This window comes from Cyanistes caeruleus, chromosome 7 (assembly GCF_971803275.1).
Source record: "Cyanistes caeruleus chromosome 7, bCyaCae1.hap1.1, whole genome shotgun sequence".
Lineage (NCBI taxonomy): Eukaryota > Metazoa > Chordata > Aves > Passeriformes > Paridae > Cyanistes > Cyanistes caeruleus.
In genome coordinates, this window is record NC_141707.1 from 2744381 (window position 1) to 2766530 (window position 22150).

Consider the following 22150-nt stretch of genomic DNA (forward strand, 5'->3'; position numbering starts at 1 on the left):
CAGGTTGCTCCAAGCCTGGCCTGGAACACTTCTAAGGATGGGGCAGCCACAATTTCTCTGTGCAACAAATAATATCGAGGGTGCCCTAGTGGGGTTTCATTTAAAATCAGGTGGTGGAGATAAAAGGAGGCTCGTGCTTGTCCTTCGTTCCATGAATGAAGCACTGTCGTTGTCACCTGTCTGCAGCCTCTGCTTTGGCTCTGGCAAGGCAGTGGTGTTAATTTGCTCCTTTTCCCTGTTCCCTTCTCCACAGCAGCAGCAGGAGATGCTGGCCATGAAGCATCAGCAGGAGCTCTTGGAGCACCAGAGGAAGTTGGAGCAGCACCGACAGGAGCAGGAGCTGGAGAAGCAGCACCGAGAGCAGAAACTGCAGCAGCTGAAAAACAAAGAGAAAGGGAAAGAGAGTAAGTGGCCAAAGCACCAGTCCTTTGGGTAGTGACAGGCTGATGGGAGCCATGAAGGAGCCTCAGAAAGCTGGAGGAACCTCCTTGAGGGCACGGGGAGCTTGTTGGAATTGAGGGGAAGAGAGAAATGCAATTCTCTGCTTTATCTTCATTTCTGTCTTACTAAATGCCATTTTAGCGTTTTTCAAAAGGAAGCGTATCCTCTCTTCCCTTGATTTAACATTTTTTGAAGTATTTTTGGCAGCATTCCTAATGGAGGCAGAATATTAAGCCCATAAAATACACCAGATGCACGCTGCACTCCTTTTCTGTTTCTGCTGCTCTGAATTTCACTCAGATTTTTAAGACATAGCTGAGTTCTCAGCTCCCCCCTTTTTGAAACATTTCCATTCATGAGGGGATTTTTTTCAGGAGGTTACAGCTTGTGGATGCCTTCCCCACTGTGTGTCATTATGCACTTGAGGAGATCATTGTGGCCTCACAATGTCCCCTATCAGAGACACTCGGGGCTGCTTGTTCGTGCTTTTTCTGTAAGTGAATGGGGGTGAAATACCTCAAAATACCTCTCCAAGTTGTGCCATCAACTCCTCAGGTCTGGTTTCACCATGGGAAAAGTGGTGGCAGGAAGATGGGATGCTGGCTGGGAACTGGGAATAAGATAAAGCTCCAGGAGGTTTTTCAGTAGGAAAAAAAATGTCTGGAAGATGTTGTTTAAGTGCTAGAAAGACCAGAGGTTCAGAATCCCTAAGCATTTCTCCTTCCTCCTGCTGCTCCCATCAGCTGTTGATGCTTGATCCATGTTTTGCTGGGCCTCTCCTCAGAACTGATACCTGGCCATACTTGTTAAAGTAATCTGAAAAGAAATTAAAGCTCCTAAATCTCTGGAAAATGGGAGCAAAGCATCTTTTGGGTGAAACACAGAGGTGTAGAGGAAAAAAACTCAGAATTTGGGGATGTTAAGTTGAAGATCTTGTTCCCATGGCTACAGTTTTATTTTTAAATTACTTTTTATTTAAGAAGTGCTGTGGTGTAGAATCATTATCACACCTCAGTTCTTAAAGATACTTAAGTTATTTTTCTCACATCGCAAAATTTGGCAAAGAGAAGCTAAAATTGTCCTGATCTGAAATATGAAGAGAGTGTGAGAGGTGGAGCTTGTTCTCCTTCCTTGTTAACACCTCTGCTCTAGAGCCAGGCTGGGAGGGCTGGGGGTGCTCACCTGGAGAAGAGAAGGCTAAAGGGTCTCCAGGAGAGATGGAGAGGGACTGGGGACAAGGGATGGAGGGACAGGACCCAGGGAATGGCTCCCAGTGCCAGAGGGCAGGGCTGGATGGGAGACTGGGAAGGAATTGTTCCCTGTGAGGGTGGGCAGGCCCTGGCACAGGGTGCCCAGAGCAGCTGGGGCTGCCCCTGGATCCCTGGCAGTGTCCAAGGCCAGGTTGGACACTGGGGCTTGGAGCAGCCTGGGACAGTGGAAGGTGTCCCTGCCCATGGCAGAATTAGATGATCTTTAGGGTCCCTCCCAGTCCAAAGCTCACTGAGGTTCTAAGATATCTTTCAGCTTCCAGTAAAGGAGGTAAACCTTACACTCAAAAATATTGAACTGCAAGTCTTCTAAGGAACAGATTTATGCCAAAGTGCAGAACACAGCCAGGTTTGAGTGTTCTAAGGATGCTAATGGATTAAGGATGACACATTTTGGAGGGAAAATGCTTTCAAGCATGGATTTGTCACCTCACCTCACCTCAGGAATTCATCTCCAGCTCTTTGCTTGACCTTTCCACCAAACCTGTGTTTGTGGAGCTGGTGAGAAATGCAGGGCTCAAAAAAAAAGGGGATTTTCTCACTCCAGAGTTTGAACCATTTTACACCTCCAGGCAATGCCTTGTGGGAATGCTGCAGCTCCCTGCTCCTGGGGAGAGCCCAGAAACTGTTCTCGAAACACATCAAATGTCACCTCATCATTGAGCAGGGCACAGGACACGAGAACATGGTGGGGTCATCTTTTAGTTCTTGTTCCCAGTGGAGCATGCAGCTTCCCTGGCCTTTTCCTTTCCTCCCAGCCCAGATATTTTCCGTTGGAGCTCCTGCCTTACGCCACGGTGTGGATGAACCATCATTTTCCACGTGTCCCCTTGCCAAACCTGGGATGCATTGCTCCGTCAGGAGCCCTGCCTGGGAGTCTGGGCTGTCAACCCGATGATCACTGGGATCCATCATGGCAGGGGAACAGCCTGCTCTCCATTGTGCAGGGAATCATGATTAGGGATTACACAGTTGACATTTTAGCTCTGCAGAATGACTGACTCTCTTTTTTAAAATTTATTTATTTTTTTTTTAATGTTAGGTTTTCTGTTTGAAGCAAGAGATCCGCGCTCTTGTAAATGAAGCGAAATGTTACGTTGGTTGTGGTGTGTGCAGAGACTTGGGAACAAAGAGGTCCCTGTTTACAGGAGTTTTCAAGACAAAACCTACACATGAGCCACTGGGCTCATTCCCCTTCTGCTTTTAGATGTGACATTTAACAACTTGAGGGTACACAAGACTCCTTTTCTTAAATAACTTTGGTTCAAAGAGAGCTGGGATACCCCAGACAAGTGCTTTATTCTGAGTGTGCTTCTATGAAAGTGTAACATCCTCTTCTGGAGAAATAAACCAAATTTCATCTGTGTTCTCAAACATAACTTGTGAATCTATGCCAAGCTAAAGGGATAAAAAGGGAGAGCTCCTTACTGGAGGCACTTTGTTCTCTCTTTGAAAGCAAAGTTCTGTTTTTTTGGACTGGAAATGAAAGATTTGATTTGAGGTCTATTTTAGAAATTTAAAATTCCTTCAAGTATGTGAATTGATTTAATAACCATTTTTAATGTTTTAATGTTTAATGTTTTTAATGTTTTTAATTTTTTTCTTTTTTTAAATTTTTTTATTGCAGGTGCAGTGGCAAGCACAGAAGTGAAGATGAAGTTGCAGGAATTTGTGTTAAACAAGAAGAAGGCTCTGGCCCACCGGAATCTCAACCACTGCATATCCAGCGACCCTCGCTTCTGGTACGGGTAAGTGGTGCTGGGCTTGCTGCAGGGTTCAGCCAGTGCTGCCTTTGTCCCCAATTCCCTGAGGGAATAGACCTGATGTGCTTGTGGGATAAGCCAGAGCAGTGACAGGAACACTGTGCATTCCTAAAATGCGTTTTCCAGAGGGTTCCAGTGTGAGTGGTTTGTGTCTGCTTTGATGGTCACAGTGATCTGTGTGTAGAGAGAGGTCTTTGTGTCATCTTTAATCCACAATTATTCAAACTCACAAGTTCTACAGCCAGAGATCAGCTTTTATAAGTCCTCCAGCTTTTCACCCAGGATTTGATCCTGCTTGATGTTATAAAACTTGAACTTTAGTCAAATGAGGAATATTTTTTTATGTTCAGGAGCTGGAATTTGATGATCCTTGTGGGTCCCTTCCAACTCAGGATATTCTATGATTCAGAGAATTCCTGCAGCTCAGTATAGTTAAGCTTTTCATTTTAAAGCTTTTAAACACTTTACTGCTCTTCTTAATCTCTCAAAGTTGGAAGTTTTGTTTACTTGGCTCTTACTGGAAACATCCAGTGGGTCCAGTCTGCATTTTAATCACAACTGCCCCAACATCTCCATTTTCAACTGGAAGTATTCAACTGTTGGTCTCCAGTTTCAATTACAGAAATTAACTTGTACTAAAGACAATCAGAAAATTTGATGTGACTTGAAAGGTTCCACTGCAGTGGCTTTGTCACTGTCTATATTAAATAAAAAACCAAAGTGCTTTGGATGTTTGCTTTAGTGACCTTAAAATTCATGAAATTTTGAGTTACAAAGGTCATTTAATTTCACCATGAAATTTGTGTTCAAGCTGAGGCACTGACAGTGTTTTAAGTCGTAAGTAATGAACGTGTGTACAGGGAGGATGAGGTCATAGCCAGAAGATGTTTCCAGATTCCAGAAACTGAGCTGCAATGAAATTTGAAAGCTATCCCAGCTATGAGCCAGGACAGAAATACTGAAGTGGATTTGGCAGAAGAAGTCAGATGTTATTGGAGGCAAAGTGAGATTGAGCAGCTTTAATACATCTCTGAAAATCTAATCTGAGACTTGGGGATTTCATTAAAGGTGGTTGAAGATCCTGATCCTCCATTTCTTTAAAAGTTGGTTAAAATAGCAGTTAATGCAGGAGTTGTACAAGGTCAGTTAGAATTCAGGTGCCCAGAGAAGCTGTGGCTGCCCATGGATCCCTGGAAGTTCCAAGGCCAGGCTGGATGGGGCTTGGAGCAGCCTGGGACAGTGGGGGGTGTCCCTGCCATGGCAGGGGTGGCATTGGGTGGGCTTTAAGGTCCCTTCCCACCCAGACCATCCTGGGATTCTCTGTGATGCAAGGCCAGGGCTGCTGCAGGGTTTTAGCTGCAGGGGTTTCAGGATGTTCCCTCAGCTGATGCTAAGAACTTCCTGAGCACCAGTGTGTGGTTTGGGTTTGTTGTGACACTTATTCATCCAAACACCCCTTCCATGTGATGCTCCAGGGGTGCCAAGAGGCAGAGACAACACACAAACCATTGCACAAGGATTTCAGGTTGTGCCATCCCCTCATTTTCCATCTGTTTAGTGGTGGGATGAGGATTGGTGTCCTGGACTCGAACCCAAGATGGACAAAGCCTTGGGGCCTCACAGCTCTTTCTCAGTGCTGAATTGTCCTGCTGAGCCCTTGAGGAAGGCAAATGGCAGCAGCACAGGAATTTTTAAATGCACCTTTCACTTGTTAAGGCAGAAGTTGAGGATTTTTTTCTTTCCATCCTTTTTAAAATAAAAAATATTTTTCCTTTTTTTTTTTTTTTTTTTTTTTTTTTTTGTCAGAAGGAGAATCAACCTTTAAATTCTTGCCATATTAGTATTTATTTGTGTGGCATCTCATAGGTTACCAGCTGAGCTCTGGAGACATTCCTGCCCCCACATAGCTGTGCTGTGATGCAGTTGGGTGGTGGTTGGGTTGAGCACACGCGAGGGGAGCTTGCAGGAGATCCACTCCACGCTCCCACTGTGAGCAGGCGAGGCAATTAAGTGGTAACAGATGCTGGGAGAGCCTCTCGAAGCAACACGCCTGCTTTTAAGCACTTCCCTTGGTCTTATTAAGGTTTGTGAATTCCTTTTTTTTAAAAAAAGTGAAAAAGGAAGGCGTTGCTTGGAAAAAAAAAAAGTCTCCTAAGGGTACTGAGCACGACTGACGTCAGTGGATGTGACAGGAAAAATGTTCTGCTGGCACAGAACCACAGAGGTATTAGAGCTGGAAAAGACTTGTAGGATGCTGTCCCATCCCTGTGTTTAAGGCCAGGTTGGACAAGGCTTGGAGCAACCTGGGATGGTGGAAGGGGGTGGTGAACAAGATGGTCTTTAATGTCCCTTCCAGCCCAGACCACTCTGGGATTTTATGATAGGCAAGAGCAGAGGAGGCTCTTTGGGGCTGCATTGTCAGACTGTCCCTCCCCTGGATTCTGAACCCACTGTGCAGCCCACCACCCAAGAATTTCAGCTCTCCGTGATTCCCCTGGGAAGATGTCAGCAGTGCTTGGGAAGCAGCCATGGAAGGGAGTTTCGTGTGATGGTGAGGTAGAGAGGTACAATTTTTCTTTAAATTCCACATTATACATTGAATGATCCCAACATCCACAGGTGTGAACACAAAACTTTCCAGCATGGGTACCCATGTCTGAAAATATATGCTGAACATGATTGAAGGATTAAATATCAAAATCATGGAATCATTAAGGTTGGAAAAGACCTCCAAGATCATCACTCCCACCTTTCTGCCTGATGTTTGAAGGAGCTCAGGGAATAGGGGATGCCTTGAAGAGGAGATGTGCTTTCAGGAATGCCTGCAAGCTCCATGCAGTGTCCAATTTCCTCTTCCCAGAGCTCTGACATTCCTAAAGGGGCATGCAGACCAGTGCATGCTGCTGGAAGCAGCGTCAGACCCCAGTCCTGGAGCCAGGGAATGTATTCCTGTTTGCAGAGCTCAATATCTGTCATTCAGCAGCCCTGGAGCATATCTAAACAGGCCCTTTGAATTCCTGCACATTTCCTGACAAAGGGATGAAAATAGCTTCAATGTACTCGATTGTGCTGCTTAGGTCATGATATAAGAAAAAGAAAAAGGAGGGGAAAAAAAAAGTCTGTTGCTCATATAGAGCCAAAAATGTCATTGTGTCACTTGATGGGGCTCAGGGCTCTCGGATCACAGCATCCAGGATTCCTGGGAGTGAAACATCTCTGCGTGCTGCCTTCCCATGGAGTGAGTGGATCCTGGCAAGAAAAGCCATGTCTCTTCCCAGGAGGGACTCAAATATTTTTCAGTTTGGCTCTGTTTTGATTGCAGGTGAAGATTGAAGTGTGTGGGGGGGCACTCAGGGGTGGGGATGTGGGTGTGGGAAACACAGCCCTGCAAGAGCCCCAAAAATCATTTTTCTTTATGTACAGAGAAATTTGGGTAATGAAGAGGGAGGATTGGGAAACCACAGTCATTCATACTTCCATAGAATCCCAGAATGGTTTAGGTTGAAGGGACCCTAAAACCCACCCCTTTCCACCCCCTGCCACTAGGTCGTCTGTGGGAATAGAAAATGCTGATTTTCAAAAAAAATTTGAAGAGGTTTGTTTTTGGTTTTGTTTTTTTTTTTGTAATTACCTAGAAGTTTCAATGTGTTTTCATGGTATTTCATTAGCCCTTTATATTTTGAAGGCTTTAACTTGCACTGGAATTGATGCTCTGGATCTCAGCAAACAGGCAGCTTCTGAGCTGAGCTTGCACTCAAGGGATTGGTACTGCTCAAAAAACAGCATGAATTTGTGCAATTTTCAGCTGGGAATGGCTCCTTTTGGTTCCTTTAAGAACCTTTTGTAGGAAAGTGCTTTCAGCATGGTTTTTAGGCAGTATAAAATTTCAAATATTCACTTTTTTTAATTTTTTTTTTTTTTTAAAATGCGTGATTTCCATTGTCCCAAGTCCTTTAGTATTTAGAGGAAAAATGGGGTTTAAATTCTATTTATTGGAAGTGAAGTTGTGAGAGCCCAATGAGTGTCACCTGCATGGCTAAATCAGTCGTTCTGCTGATGGAGCTGCTCTGCTGACTGGAGCCTTCTCCCAGGCTGGTGGAGCTCCTGAGAAACAGCAAAGCTGGGCACAAGTCATTAAGCAGGAAAGATGCAGCCAACAAACTGGTAGGAGGCTGAGAAAACTCATTCATTATTTAATATCCTCAGCAAACAGACTGTAATTTACTTCCAGCAGCCTGCTCAAACAAAGCCATAAATTATCATCTGGGGGAAGTTGAGCTGGAAAGGTGCTGAGTGCTTTGGCCCTGTCTCTGCTGAGCTCCTGGGATGGGAGGACAGGCAGGAGGAAAGGCAGGGGGCCACCTGTGTGGCGTGGCTGCTGCTGGCCAGGTTCAGTGCCTCAACCCTGGGCTCTGTCTGCTGAGCCTGGGGTTTGTTCTGGGGAGGGAAAGGTTCACTCGTGCTGAAGTTGAGGTCTCACCTGTGCTGAGATTCAGGAACATGATTTAGTAAAACCCAGCCCCGGTTAAGTCTTAGGATTTATACTTGTGGTTAAATACCTGCATGAGCTGAGCCAATGTGGAGTCTTACACTGAAAACTAAGTTGGTTACCTTCTTGTATATTGGATTTTAGGGGGGTTTTGTGTAGGAGTGCCCAGGGAGAAAGCCAGAGCCTTTGTTCCCTTTGCCCTGTTCCCCGTTCCCTGAGGTGGCAGGCGCTGCGCTTGTCCCCTCTGCATGTCACCAGTGTAAAGCTTTCCCTTCTCCTTTCCTTCTGTGCAGGAAGACTCAGCACAGCTCTCTGGACCAGAGCTCCCCACCCCAAAGCGGCGTCTCCGGCACCTACAACCACCCGGTCCTGGGGATGTACGATTCCAAAGACGACTTCCCACTCAGAAAAACAGGTGGGGCTGCCCTTCCCTCGCCGCGCTGCCAGCCGTCCCCGCCATCACACTCTGCCCTGATTGTCCTGAAAAAGAAGGGATGTTGCCAAAAAGCTGGATTCCAGGCCTGATTTGTTTCCCAAGCCCCCTCTCCACATGCTTCCCCTTCACCTGTGACGGTGCTCCCAGTGTTCCAGGGAGCCTGGGGCTGCTCTGGGGTGTGCAAGGAGCGCGGGAGACGGCAGAGCCGCATGTCAAAGTTTGGGAGATGTTTTCCAAAAACCCAAACCCAAAGCTCACAGAGAGATCCAGCCCAGCTATGCTTTGCTGAGTAAGAAGAGTACTGAGAAAAAGTTCATTTCTTGGGGGGATTTGCATTTTATGTATGAGCTTGTACTTAGTTAAGTAAGAGGTAAATAAGGGGATTTGTGCCGGAGCAAGCGCCGGGGCTTCCTGTGAGGGGTTGGTTCACACCTAGACAGTTCTTTCTCAGTCTGGCTTCTCCCTGCATGGTGGCTGAGCAGGTCAGTTATTCCTCAAGCCTGTATTATGTAAACCAGGTTGTTTGGCTTGGCTGTGCTCCTCAGCTCCTCAGTATCACATCCCTGAGCCAGCACAGCCTGGGCTTCCAATCCGGCCAGCTCGGGGCTGCTGCCTTCGGGGAACGGCTCAGCTCCGAGAGCTCAGCCTTGCTCGGGGAGCAATTCTGCCACTGGCCGTGCTGGGAATTGCTTCAGGATGGAAAAAATATCTTCTCTGGAAAGATCACACAATCATTAATGTTGGGAAAGCCCTCTAAGATCATCCAACCTTCAACCAGCACTGCCAAGGCTGCCTCTAACCCATGGCCCCAAGTGCCACATCCACAGGTTTTTTAAGCACTTCCAGCAGTGGTGACTCCACCACTGCCCTGGACAGCCTGTTCCGATGCCTGACCAGCCTTTCAGTGATGAAATTTTCCCTTTTGGGAATTTCTCACTAGGAGCCATAGCACCTGCCCTGCTGGATGGATTCCCATCTGCACACATCTGCACAGTTTTCTCTGTTCCCCCTTGGCTTGGTTGTTTGACAAGTAACAAACACTTCAGCTGCACAGGAACCCAGTCAAAAATTTTCCCTGGGAAAGGTGCCCCTCTGCCTTTGGGGATGGGACTTTTGACTGTGTCCTTCCTGGAGGACTCCAAAAGCTGAGCTTAGAAAACTGGATTTGCTGAAAGACAGGGCATCCTCTCCTCTCTGCTCCTGGCTAATGGAAGAGCTTCCAGGCTGCCCTGGGGAATCACAGTGTTTCCATGCAGGGGTGCGTCCCTTGGCACCAAGCCTCTTACTTAGGGCCTGTGGGCAGCCTGAGTCCAAGAGATCTTCAGCTCTTTTCTATGCCTTGTGATGCCAGGTGATCTGTTCCTACCCTGTTAGCATTCCCACAGGAAAAACGGGCTTTGACATGCTCCCAAAGCTGCCTGCTTCATCACCTCAGGGCACCTTGTCAGATTGGCTTTGAGCAGCAGTCGCCCTTCCTGCTCCCAGTGTCCTGGAAGGGAATTTCTGCAGGAGAAGGAAGACATCTGCACATCTCACCCTGTGCTGCTTCCCAAACTGGGATCTCACCAAAGCTCCTGCTGAATGAACTCCTGCTGTCAGACAGGGGGAATTAAGGATGATAAATGGAGCTAATCACATTATTAAAGAGTGGAAGCCACCAAGCTCATTGTTGTTTTCCAGCAGGAGGATGTTCAGCTGATTTTGGTTTTCCAGAACGCTGGCGCTTGTTCTTTTTGGGCACCAGCATTAATCTCCTGGGCATTGGTCTGGGATACAAATGAGTTCACTTTTGTAAGGTCCAGGGGAGAACTTCTTTCTTTTTTTTTCTTTTTTTTTTTTTTTCATTGTTTTCTTTTATTTTCCTTTCAACACAACAGCACGTCAGGCTCTGGCACAGCAATATCCTGCAGAATTCCCAGTGCCAAGAATGTTAAGTTGCTTGGAGAAGAAAGGCTCCTGAACAGTCTGGTGTAAACAAAAGGCAGGGAAGGCTGGAGCCCATCCTAAATAAAGTTCTTTATTACGGGTGAGCTTTTCAGATTTTTGGCACCAGGCAACGCTCTGGCTTTGTGTTGGTAATTTAAAACCTCCATATCGTGTAGTCCAATTTTATTAAATTTGATTAAATATTTGCAGCTCAAATAACAGAGCCCATCACAATACATCTCTGATTACCAGGGCTGGAATCCAACCAGCACCGTTGCTGGGGAGAGGGTGGCTTAGGGGGTGGTGGGAAGGCAGATGGAATTATCATTTCTCCCAGTCTGCTGAGCTGGGAGCATGTCTTGCAGGTTGAAAAATTTTTGGGAAGAATCAATATTCCTCATCCCTGGAAGTGTTTCAGGCCAGGTTGGACAGGGTTTGGAGCTCCCTGGGATAGAGGAAGGTGTCCCTGCCCATGGCAGGGGGTTGGAACAAGGTGAGCTTTAAGGTCCCTCCCAGCCCAAACCATTTTATGGTTCCATCAAATTTGCCATTCCCTGCATTTTAGCAACACTCAGTGTCTTTACTCTTATTTCAAGCACCCTGATAGTCACAGGTTATGGGAGAGGGAGGATGTGCATGAATGATCTCTTCAGAGTGCTTGAAAGCCTTCAGCAGGGGGAACAGTCAGCTCCTGCAGCATGTTCCTGATGCCTTCTGTGCCCTGAAATCCAGCTCTCTCTGATTTGTTTTCCTAAATTATGCTCCAGTTTCTTGGTTGTTTGGTTTCAGTGTGAAATTGTTTTCCTGGTGCAGTTACTAATTGCTTGAATCCTGTTCTTAGCCTGGCTGGGGGATTAATTTCACTCTGCTCCCTCTCTCCAAGCACTTTGGGGCTTTTTTTTTTTTCCCCACTGAACTAAGATCTGTTTGGTTGGTGCTGCTCCTGCCTTTGCTATTACATACCTGGATTAGCACAAGGATTTTTATTTCTCCTTTTTGGGGAGTTTACTTTGTTCTGTGTAGGATTTAGTGTCAGAGTTTTCTTGACAGCTTTTGAGAAGGGAAATTCCCTAAGTGACCTTTTCTGCTCCTAGATCAAGGTAGGTGTCTACCAAATTTACTGATATTCATTATGTGCCACACCAGGATTCTCTAAAGAAAATCTCTGGAAAATCCTTACAGAGTGATTTTAGACTTTGGGTTGGGACAGCCTGTTTTGATAACCCCAAGAGCTGTTTGTCAACACCTTTCTTGGAGCTGCTGAAGTGGGTTTCAGCAGAGCTTTTCAGTTTTGCATTTCCAAGGAATCCTGTCCTCGTTTTCCCCCCAGGAACAAGGTTGTTGATGGCATTCCCTGTTTTCTGAAATTCGAGCAGTGGATGGATTAGAACATGCTGTTACTTAGAAAGCTGACACCACCACCATCATGAAGATTTAAAGGGAATTATTTCACTTCTTAACATGCTTTTCTTCTTGGACTCGATGATCTTAGAGGGCTTTTCCAACCTAAATGATTCTGTGACTCCATGATTCTTTTTCCATGCAAAAGAGAGGAGCCTGAGAGAGGAAAGCATCCAGCATCCAGCATCCCCTGATGATGTTGGTATTGCAGAAAACTGGAGTTGTTTGGGTATTATTTGCAGCTAAGCAGGTGAAATTGGTGTGAACTTGTTGCATTTAGAAAGAAATAAAAGGGAAAATAAAAGAATTTGTCAACAATTATAATGCTGCATTTGTCGAGGAAAGTGTAATGTCCCTCTGAGCTGGTTCTGATTATTGGAGTGTTTGGAGTGGTTTGTTTTAGGACAAAAGGTTGTTTGGAGGAAAATATACTAGTCAGAAACACTGGAGTAATGTGGGAGTATAATCCAGAGGAAATCTCAGAGCTCTGTGTGGCATGGAGTGTCACTCCAGTTCAAGAGCATCTCTGCCTTCCCACCCACGTTGTCCTTCCAGCCAGCATGGTTGGAAGACTGGCTTCCCACAGACCCACGCACTGAGAGGAGACCCTGACTGCCAGAGAAATCCCTTCTGGAAATACCCAGTCCTGCTCCAAGTGGAGGACATCAGTCTGTCTGATCCAAAAATAGCACTTAGCTTGGATATTGGGGAAGGTTGCTTCACTGAAACAGTGGTCAGGCACTGGAACAGGCTGCCCGGGGCAGTGGTGGAATCACCATCCCTGGAAGTGTTCAAAAACGGGATGTGGCACAGGGGGGACATGGTTTGTGGTGGTGATGAATTCATGGTTGTACTTGGTCATCTCAGAGGTCTTGTCCAGCCTTAATGATTGTGGAATCATGAGGACAATTCTTGTGAGTGGTGCACCAAAGGAGAAGCCTCTTCCAGGAGGAGACAAAATCTTGTCTTTTAGTGTCACCTTTGGGGGATCCCAGTCACTCAGGGAACCCACCCTCCTCCTTGGTCCTCCCAGCTCCATCTCTGCTTGCCAGGGGCCTGCACTGTTCACAGAATCCCAGGGCTGGGTCTGAGGGAATCTCAAAGCCCATCCCATTCCACTCCCTGCTACGGGCAAGGACACCTTCCACTGTCCCAGGATGCTCCAAGCCCCAGTGTCCAGCCCGGCCTTGGGACACTTCCAGGGATCCAGGGGCAGCCCCAGCTGCTCTGGGCACCCTGTGCCAGGGCCTGCCCACCCTCACAGGGAACAATTCCTTCCCAATATCCCATCTAACACATTCCCTCCTTCAGCTTAAGCTCCCTCTCCTCATGGAGTTTTCTCATGGATGTTAGAAGGGAGACGAGATAATTCTGTTGGCTTTTGCCTGACTAGTAAAGCTTAGTCTGAAACTTAAAAATAATAACAATAAATTAATAACATCCCTTTCCAGTCCCCACCTGCCAAAATGAAGATGTTCAAGGACTGGGAGAAGGGGTTTCATGCTGCATTGTTTGCTTTTATTCCACAAACGTGGATGGGCAGTGGGAGCAGGGCAAACTCTGCCCAGGACTTGGTGGGATTTTGACTTCCACAGACTTAATGTCCAATTAGTTCAGCAACTTAGGGGCTGCATTTCCAGGAAAAAAAAAAATCAATGGGAATGACATAAATGTTGGAAGAATTGGATTACATGGGTCCTGCTGCACTCAGTGACGTATAAGATGGGTAACTTGTGTTGGAGACTGAAAACCAAGGAAGCTTTTGGCTTATGTTCTGGTTATTAATTTACTCGGAGGAAAACAAAATATTCTTTGTATAAATCCTTATTATAGGCCAAATTAAGTATGTCAGTGCTTAAGAAATCCCACTGGCTTTGTGGGAGCTGACTCAGATTTGGGCATGGGCTTCATTTGTTTGCTGGAGGGGAATTTTGATAATTTCACAGCATTTGTTTTAAATATTTCACCTTGAGATGTAGAGGAGCAGTAATTTTTAAACTTAGGTTTGGTAGCTTAATCTCCAGTTTTTAAGTTTACTTCAGTTAGCAAAGCTTTGTTTGGGCGTACTGCCTGGCAGGGTGAATTTGGGAAGATTTCTAGTGGAATTGGTGTTCCTGAGACAGCACTGAACCTGCATTGACTGTCAGGTATTGATGCTTCTGTGTTGTTTAAATTCCTGTTTTATACTTGTGAAAGACAGCTCTCTTCAGCTTAAAAACATCTTTATTATATCATAGTTTAAAAAACATCTGAACAAATTCTTTTAGCATATAATAGGTTTTATGTAAATTCTGTGAGTTTGAGGCTGTGCTGTGCTGCCTGTGCTGAATTTTAATTCATCTACTTTGGGCTCTGGAGCACCCAGTTAAATCCATGTAGGGATTACACTCTCTGAGGTCCTGATGCCATGTTAGATTTGGGATTATATCTGAGGGATAAACAACAAAATCAGAGCAGGGTTTTAAATAGACCTTTGGTGTTTTGAAACTGGATTCCCCAGCAGAAGGGGAAAACACAGAGTGATTTTGCCTTAAAATAGTTTAATCTGTCAAATTCCAATACGTTGCTTTGGCAATCACTCATGCTGGAGGTATTTTCTCTTTTAAGGCTGGCATTTTCTGTTTGTTCACCTCTTTGTTATATGGAAAGAGGTCTTTATTGTGGCTTTAAATATGGGGTGTGTTGGGTAATCTGTGACCCCAAATCTTTTGTTTTCCTGCCCATTTTTAAGGTGTTTCAAACCTATTCCTTCTCTGTATCTGAAAGCCACCTAATTAATTTTGTGTTCCCAACAGAAACCGTCCCTCATCTGGACACCAGGAATAAAATTTGGGCTGAAATACAGTTTTTATTGCTGTGTTCTCCTTTATCAGAGGACAGATCCTTCCAACAGATGTGGCATAGGCTTAGATTTCCTTGATTTAAAATGGATGTATCAGCATCCAGATGTGACACTTTCCCCTTCCACAGAATCCCAGAGTGGTTTTGTTGGAAGGGACCTTAAAGATCATCTCCTTCCAGCCATGGGTGTGGCATCCAGACAGCTATTAATGCTCAGAAATTGGGACAAATTAAAGCTGGGAATGTAAGGATGTGGGATGAGGTATGTACCCAAACACTGCTTTTAAAGTCATGTCAACTTCTGTTTTGAAGAGAACTCAGAGAAGTTGCTGCTTGGAGTCTGAGCTTGTGTTTGAAACGGTCCAGTCTTTAATATTGCCCTGGGAGCAGATCTGCATTCAGTCCCCTGCCATTCTATATGCAAATTCTCTCTCTCCAAGATAATTCCCCCCTTGCTAATGCACTTCATTCAGCATTTGAAGCATCATCTTGAGGAAGCACTTTTTTTTTTGTGCTCCCTTTATCTCTTGGTGGCATTTTTCTGTCCAAAACATTCACTAAAAAGCTCTTTACTTTCTTTTTTTTTTCCTTCCTCCCAAAAATTCCATCAAAGCGCTGTGTTGATGGCTTAACTTCAAGCATTTGATCTTGAATTCATCAGCCTTCTGATTTTTCAAGCCCTGCAATTAACATTGACAGGCTTGATCTTTGACGTGACCTGGTGGTCAAGGGAAATACAGCTGCAGCCAGACTGGGTTAATTCAAATCAGTTTGTAAACCCTGTTTTAATTCTTCTGAAGAAATGTAGATGGCTGGCCCTGAAGTGTGTTGGTTGGTAATGGAGTGAGCACAGGATTTGCTGGTTCAAAGGGATTGATCAGCAGAGTTGTTGAGGAAGGGAGAGGATGGAGCCAGTTCACTCAGCTGTGTCAGGAGCCCTCAAACGCCACAGCAGGTATTGCACTCAGGGCTCAGATCAAAAAGCTCCTAGAGGAAATCATCTTGCAGGAGGAGTCTTGAACCAAAGCTTCATGACCCTGATGGGGACTCGATAACACGTGCGCTGTCACCGGCTGTCCTGGGTGCTGTCCCCAGGGGGACTGGGGCTTCCCAGGAGCTCTGCCTTGGCTTTTTGGGATCTCAGGTTTTGGAGGGATTCTCTCAAAAGCGTGGTGTACACAAGGCTGTGCTCACAGGAAATGCATCCACACCTGCCCTGGGCAGTCTGGAATTTGCCAGGTGTGCTGTTAGATAGGGTTGAACTGTGGGGCTATGATGATGGAACCCCAAGTTGCTTCCCAAGCAAACCAACCTCCTCCTCACTGGCATTTGCTTTCCTTGGCCACACTTTCATGCCCTTTCCCTTGAGTTGACACTGGCTGCAGCTGACACAGGGAGCCATCAGGGAGACAGTCACCTGGTTTGCTTGTGGGGTTTGATTTTGGTGTTTTCTTTCCCCTGCCCTGGTGTCCCTCCCTCAGCCAGCTCACCCTGGGGACGGATGGCTACGAGGGTGTGGAGCTGCCTGTTCCAGCAGCACACCAGAGATAACCAACAGCAGCGAATCAGCCGGCTCAGCCATTCCTCTGCTGCTTCCCTGGGTTTGCTGCTGGGTTGGGAGCACGTTGGACAGAGGTGGGAAACTGCTAATCCTAGCAGATTAGTAAACTAGACTAATCCTAAATCTGTGTCTTTGTTCAGAGAAGACTTTGCAAGATGATTATTACATTTTTAATTCCAATGCCTGTCATCATTGTTGAATCCAGAGATTGCATGGGCTGGGACCTGTTTGTTATATTAAAAATCTCTGTTCCAAATATTTGTTAGCAAATGACTTTATGTAATTTCACCTCCTGCAAGTGCTTGAATGCAGCCAACTCAACTCAACTCCACACAACTCAACACAGCTCAGCAGAACTCAAAACAACTCAACATAACTCAACTCAGCTCAACTCAACTCAGCTCAACTCAACTCCACACAACTCAACTCCACACAACTCAACACAACTCAACTGCAGGCTGAGTAAAACACTCCTAACACTGTTTCCTTTTCCTGGCCAGCCTCTGAACCCAACCTGAAGCTGCGCTCCAGACTAAAGCAGAAGGTGGCAGAGAGGAGGAGCAGCCCCCTCCTGCGCAGGAAGGACGGGCCTGTGGTGACGGCGCTCAAGAAGCGCCCTCTGGATGTCACAGGTACTGCGGGTAAGCCATAATTCCTCCATTCTTCACCCCCTTCTCCTTTCCAGAAATATAATCCTGTCTCCTCCGTGTGCATCAGCAGTGCTGGAACCAAGCTGAGGGCACTGGAATTGTCCAGCCTGGGGGAGGCTGAGGTCAGGCCTCATCCCCATCCACAGCTCCGATCTCTGCTCCTTGTGATCAGGGACACACCCGGAGCTATGTCAGTTAGGATGGAGAACAGGAAAAGGTTCTTGACCCAGGGGTTTTATACATACAGCTGTATTAAACTTCTTTCTTGACTACTCAACTGACAGTTTCTTGTTGAAAAGTCCTGTCCTTCCAGGACCAAAGTCTGCAAGTGGGATCAGAGTAAAGAACATGATGAGATTTCCATAAAGTTAATTCCTAGCACCATCTAGGGATGTCTCTGTGTAAGTACCACCCAGTGACAGCTTTGCCAGGATTGACTCGCTCTGAGGCACACAGTCATCACTCCAGCAAGTTCAAAGTGAGCTCCCTTTGGACAGCGGGGTGGCTTTTGGAGACCCTGGGGTGCCTCAGCACTTCCCTGTGTCACAGCCTCTCTGTTTGCAGAGGGGAAGGAGGATTTCAAGAGCTAAAAGTTGTGGAATCATGAAATATCCTTGGAAGTTGGAAAGCTTAATTGGAAGGATAATCCAGTCCGATCCTAGACCTGCACAGAACCCCCCAAAAATCCCAGCCTGTGCCTGAGGTGTTTTCCAAACACCCCGTGAGTTCTGTCAGCCTTTCAGACATGAAAATCCAATTTCCTTCACTCACACAGTGCTATATGGCACATGGCTCCTGGGATAAATCAGCCTCTGCTGGCTGACCATTTTTCCCTGCAATGACTTCAGAAATGGCAATGGAAGCTCCCATTTCTCACTGCCATGGACATGGTTCAAGAAGCCAGTCCGGAGCCTGTTAGAAAAGTACCTGAGTTGTTGTGGTAAGAGGGGACTTCTAAACGGAAAATAAGTTTTAAAAACAGTCCCATATTGGAGAACAGAAATTATGTTTAATCCCTGAAGAATGCAGGGGGTTCTAATGGGACACCTTCCACTTGACCAGGTTGCTCCAACCTGGCTTTGAGCACTTACAGGGATCCAGGGTCAGCCACAGCTTCTCTGGGCACCCTGTGCCAGGGCCTCCCCACCCTCACAGGGAAGAATTCCTTCCTACAATTCCCCTTAAGCCTGCCCTGTGGCAGTAGGAAGCCATTCCTGTCCCTCCAGGCCCTTGTAAAAATTAGCTTTTATTCCTCCTGGAGCGATGAAGAGCCTGCTGCAGCCTGTGCCACTGCAGCTGCTGGGAGATTTTCCTGCTGCAAAGGCTTGGGGACGAGGAAAGCTCAAAGGAAAAGGTTTGAATGTTATTAACCTTCCCATATAAAAGGAGGAACACTGGCAGCTGTGCCATACAACACAACACAGCATACAACACAAGAGAGACCTTCTGAGAGAGGTCTGATGCAAGGAGGTGTCCTTAGGGTTAGAGGGAAAGAGGGTGAGAGGCACTTCCAGAAAAATGAAGCAGAACAACTCTGATGTCCTCCAGTCTGACCTCTTCAAACCTTCCATGCCTTTCATTATCTTTCAAACATATTTCAAGTTATTAATACACTTTAAGAGAAATCCTTATGGGGAGAAGACTTAAATATGCTGAGTAGGTACTTGGATAAACCATTTGAAGTGTTTGTTGGTATTTCAAGAGCCCTGGGAAGATTTAGGGGGAAGAAGGGGAGGAGGAGGTGGAGGGCTGCTTTTGTCCAAAACAAAACTTGAAGGGTTGTTATCTGTCTAAATACCATCACAGAGATGGTTTCTGATGTTACAAGTTGGTTTTGGATGTATTTTCCAGACTCTGCATGCAACAGTGCTCCTGGATCTGGTCCCAGCTCTCCGAACAACAGCTCCAACAACATCAGCACTGAGAACGGAATCGCAGGATCAGTCACGAGTATCCAAGCAGAGGTACAGAGCCCTCCTCTCCTCTGGTTTTTAACACCCACCAGCTCTGGGAGAGTTTTAGGACTAAGCCACACAAAAGGAAAATCCTGACTTGTGACTTGGAGCAGACTGGGAATTGTCTCTCAGCCGGAGCTGATGGGATGCCTTATCTGTTTATTAAATCTGGTTTGAACCAGCTCACAGGCAGCTTGTGGTAGCTTGCAGTGGTTTTGTAGTGAGGAGAAAGTAAAAATAAAGGGATTCAGCAAGGTCAAATACAAGTATTTTAATGTTTGGGGAATTTATTCCTGTATATAGGGTGGATTTATTGTGTGCAGTAGGCTGGTCTAAATAACCATAACTGGATTACAGGGAATAGATTTAAACTTTTCCTCCACAACTGGGGATCTGAAAGCTTGGTGCCATGTGCTAGTTTATAATCCCATAAACTTTCACCACCACTTGAGGCATTGCTAGATGCCCAGGGCAGGGTGTTGGCCTGGGTGAGGTGGGGTTGGATTAAGCACAGCAGCTCCTGTGTTCAGTAATCCTGGAGCCAAGCTTCTCCAAGGGGTCTGGGCCATGGAAGCTGGCTCCCACTATAAGCTGTGCCTGTAGAAAACCAGTGTGGTTGTCTGATGTTACTGGTGCATTTCTTTTTATCCAGCTTCCCATTAGCTCCCCATGAATAGAGTCTGTCTTAACACCAGGGCTCCAAAAACAGGCTGGGGCTTGTTCTCCACAAATATTCCTTTAGAATTGAAAAGGCCTTCTGATGGTGGAAATGTCAGTCCTTACTGCTTTCTAGTTTTGTACAGATTTGCACTTTATTTTTATTTCTAATGTGGTGTAACAGTATTTAATATGGAGAACATGCCTCCTTCTCCACTCTCTCCCCTGCCAAACGATCCAGCATTCATTCCAGCCACTCTAGTCCATAGTAAACTGTACAGATTTAGGTAATTAGTGTGAAGATTAAGAGGGTGGGAGGTGGAAGCTTCACTTGCCCCAGGAGGACAAGCATTGAGTTCTGGTTTTGCTGATCCAGGAACTGTCAGTCTTGTCTGTCCTTAGCAAACTGCAGATTCCCTGCGACTGCAAAGTTGCTGCTGATGGAAAAACTGGTGGATTTGACAGTTCCTTTGTGACATAAGCAGAGCAGGCAGCTCCCTGAAAGTCCTTGTAAGGGATTGGAATCAGGTGGTCTTTAAGGCCCCTTCCAGTCCAAATCATTCCATGAAGTCAGGGTGAGCTCCTGCAGGTGAATGTGAAGCTGCAGCATCCTCCTCATCCATTTGATTTTTAACTTAATAATTAGAGCTGATCATCTGGGACTGGATCACCAACACATAATCAAATGGACACTGACACCAAGAAAAGGTCTTTCCATCAACTGCTTGTAGTGCAGCAATATTGTGACTTAGGCTGAGGTGCGAGCAGCACAAATGATTTGGAGAAAAAACCTGTCCTGCCCAAGCCTTTCCCTTCCCCAAAATAAAATAACTCTTCATTTTATTCCAGCATTCATGTCATGTGACCCCAGCTGATCCATTGGCCTGTATTTGGGAAAAATTAAGTGGGGTTTGGTGTCCTTTAAAATCATCTTCTTCAGCAGGAGTTGTATGAGCTGGGAGCTCAGGTCTTGGAGATTCCTTTAATACCAATGGACTAGGATTTCCCACCTTCCCACCACTAAATGTTTGGAAGTATTTGAGTGTTTCTGAAAAGATATTGGGTTTCATTCTTAGCTTCATGCTTTATTTTAAATGAGAAGTTTATCTCACTGCTTCTTAGTTTGCTGCATCAGCCCTTGAAGCAGGTGTGTTGGAGGGTGGTGCCCAAGTTCATCATTTGAGTGCCTTCAGTGGGGAAAGACTGCAGCCCTGCCTCCTTTAAAACAGACACTTTCTGTTTTGAAATACTGTTTTTAAAGGCTTTTCCCTCTCTGAAAGGCACACAGCATTCGCTGCCATTGCAGTTGGTACAAGGCTGTAAAAGCTCCTTGAGTACAGCTGCAGATTGTGCATTCAGAAGGGGCTGTGTGCAATCCAGGCCCATTTATGCACAGCCCAGAGATGGGAGCTGTGTGTTTAAAGTGATGATAATGCTGCCAAATCCCATATGCTGGGAGCATCCAGCCTCTGTGTTCTCCTCTCCTCTGTTTTCTATATCAAATCCCCAGGAGAGGCTTTGAGGCACAACTCCAGACTATTGATTGTTCAAAGGGAAAATGGATGTAGTTCTGTTTCACTTATGATATCAGTAAAATATTTCATTCCTCTGCTGAAAATAAGTATCTTATTTTCAATGGCACACTGACATTATGTAATTTAAATTAAAGCAAAATTGCCAGGAGTGCTCAAAAATCACTTGGAAGGAGAATTGTGTGGGTACAAATAATCACATGGAGAGTCACTTTAGATTAGAGAGAAAAATGAAGTTTTTTTACAATGAATCTGTTAAAGAATGGCACAGGCTGCCCAAAGAAGCTGCAGCTGCCTCATCCCTGGCAGTGCCCACCGTTAGGCTGGATTTTGGGTTTGGAGCACCCTGGGATAGTGGAAGGTGTCCCTGCCCATGGCAGGGGTGAAACAACCTGGCCTTGAACAATTCCAGGGATGGAACAGCCACGACTTAGATACAGACTGCCCCATAATAGAATACTGAGTTAAACAAAATCCCCTTGTTCACAGCAGCACCTGAGTTTAACAGACTTCTGTAGAAGTCTTCTTGAAGTCTAAATTCTATTTATGTTGGAAAATCACCCACAGGGACCTCAGGGTGATCAGAACACTGGTTTCCTAACAGGAAAATCAGGCACTTTATTGTAATTTTTATAATGGGTTTTCTAGTGCGTATTTCAAACCAGTCTTGTTTAGAAATTAAATGTATTTTTGCTAAAATGTTCTTGCTTCAAATGCCTGCAAGATAACTGGGAAAAATCTTGCATTTCACCCTGAAAATCAGGAAATAGCTCCATAAATGCAACCTTGAGGCTTTTGGATGAGAGTTTGAAGTCTGATTTATGCTAACATATGCTAGTAAATAACATAAATTGTCTGTTATTTGCTAAAGAGAAAAACACCAATTGTAAAGCTTTTTTTTTTTCCCTAAGATAATCTGTTTTACCTTTAAAAAGGAGAATGATTGAGAAGGACAAGTACCAAGGGAACAGCACGTAGCTGTTCCAGGGGAGGTTTAGGTTGGATATCAGGGAGAGGTTCTTCCCCCCAGAGGCTGCTGGCACTGCCCAGGCTCCCCAGGGAATGGGCACGACCTGAGGCTGCCAGAGCTCCAGGAGAGCTTGGACAGCGCTGCCAGGGATGCCCAGGGTGGGGTGGTTGGGGTGTCTGTGCAGGGCTGGAGACTCCATGTCCCCTCCTGCTGCCTTGTCCCAGTGAGTGCCATGTCCTGGCAGGCTTTGGGGATGGGAT

The 22150-nt window shown here is 45.8% G+C and overlaps 1 protein-coding gene across 47 annotated transcripts in view; it reads left to right on the plus strand.

Annotated features, from left to right (window-relative positions):
* The window catches only part of HDAC4 (histone deacetylase 4), a 172142-nt gene that overhangs the window by 105714 nt on the left and 44278 nt on the right, over positions 1–22150 (plus strand). For 22 of the 47 annotated variants that reach the window (XM_086898701.1, XM_086898718.1, XM_086898746.1 and 19 more), the window contains 5 exons: positions 254–404; positions 3337–3457; positions 8255–8376; positions 16627–16767; positions 18628–18740. In XM_086898701.1, the coding sequence (XP_086754827.1) occupies positions 254–404; positions 3337–3457; positions 8255–8376; positions 16627–16767; positions 18628–18740 (648 nt within the window). The remainder of the gene's footprint in view (positions 1–253; positions 405–3336; positions 3458–8254; positions 8377–16626; positions 16768–18627; positions 18741–22150) is intronic. The other 25 variants (XM_086898713.1, XM_086898732.1, XM_086898731.1 and 22 more) reach the window with 3 other exon arrangements.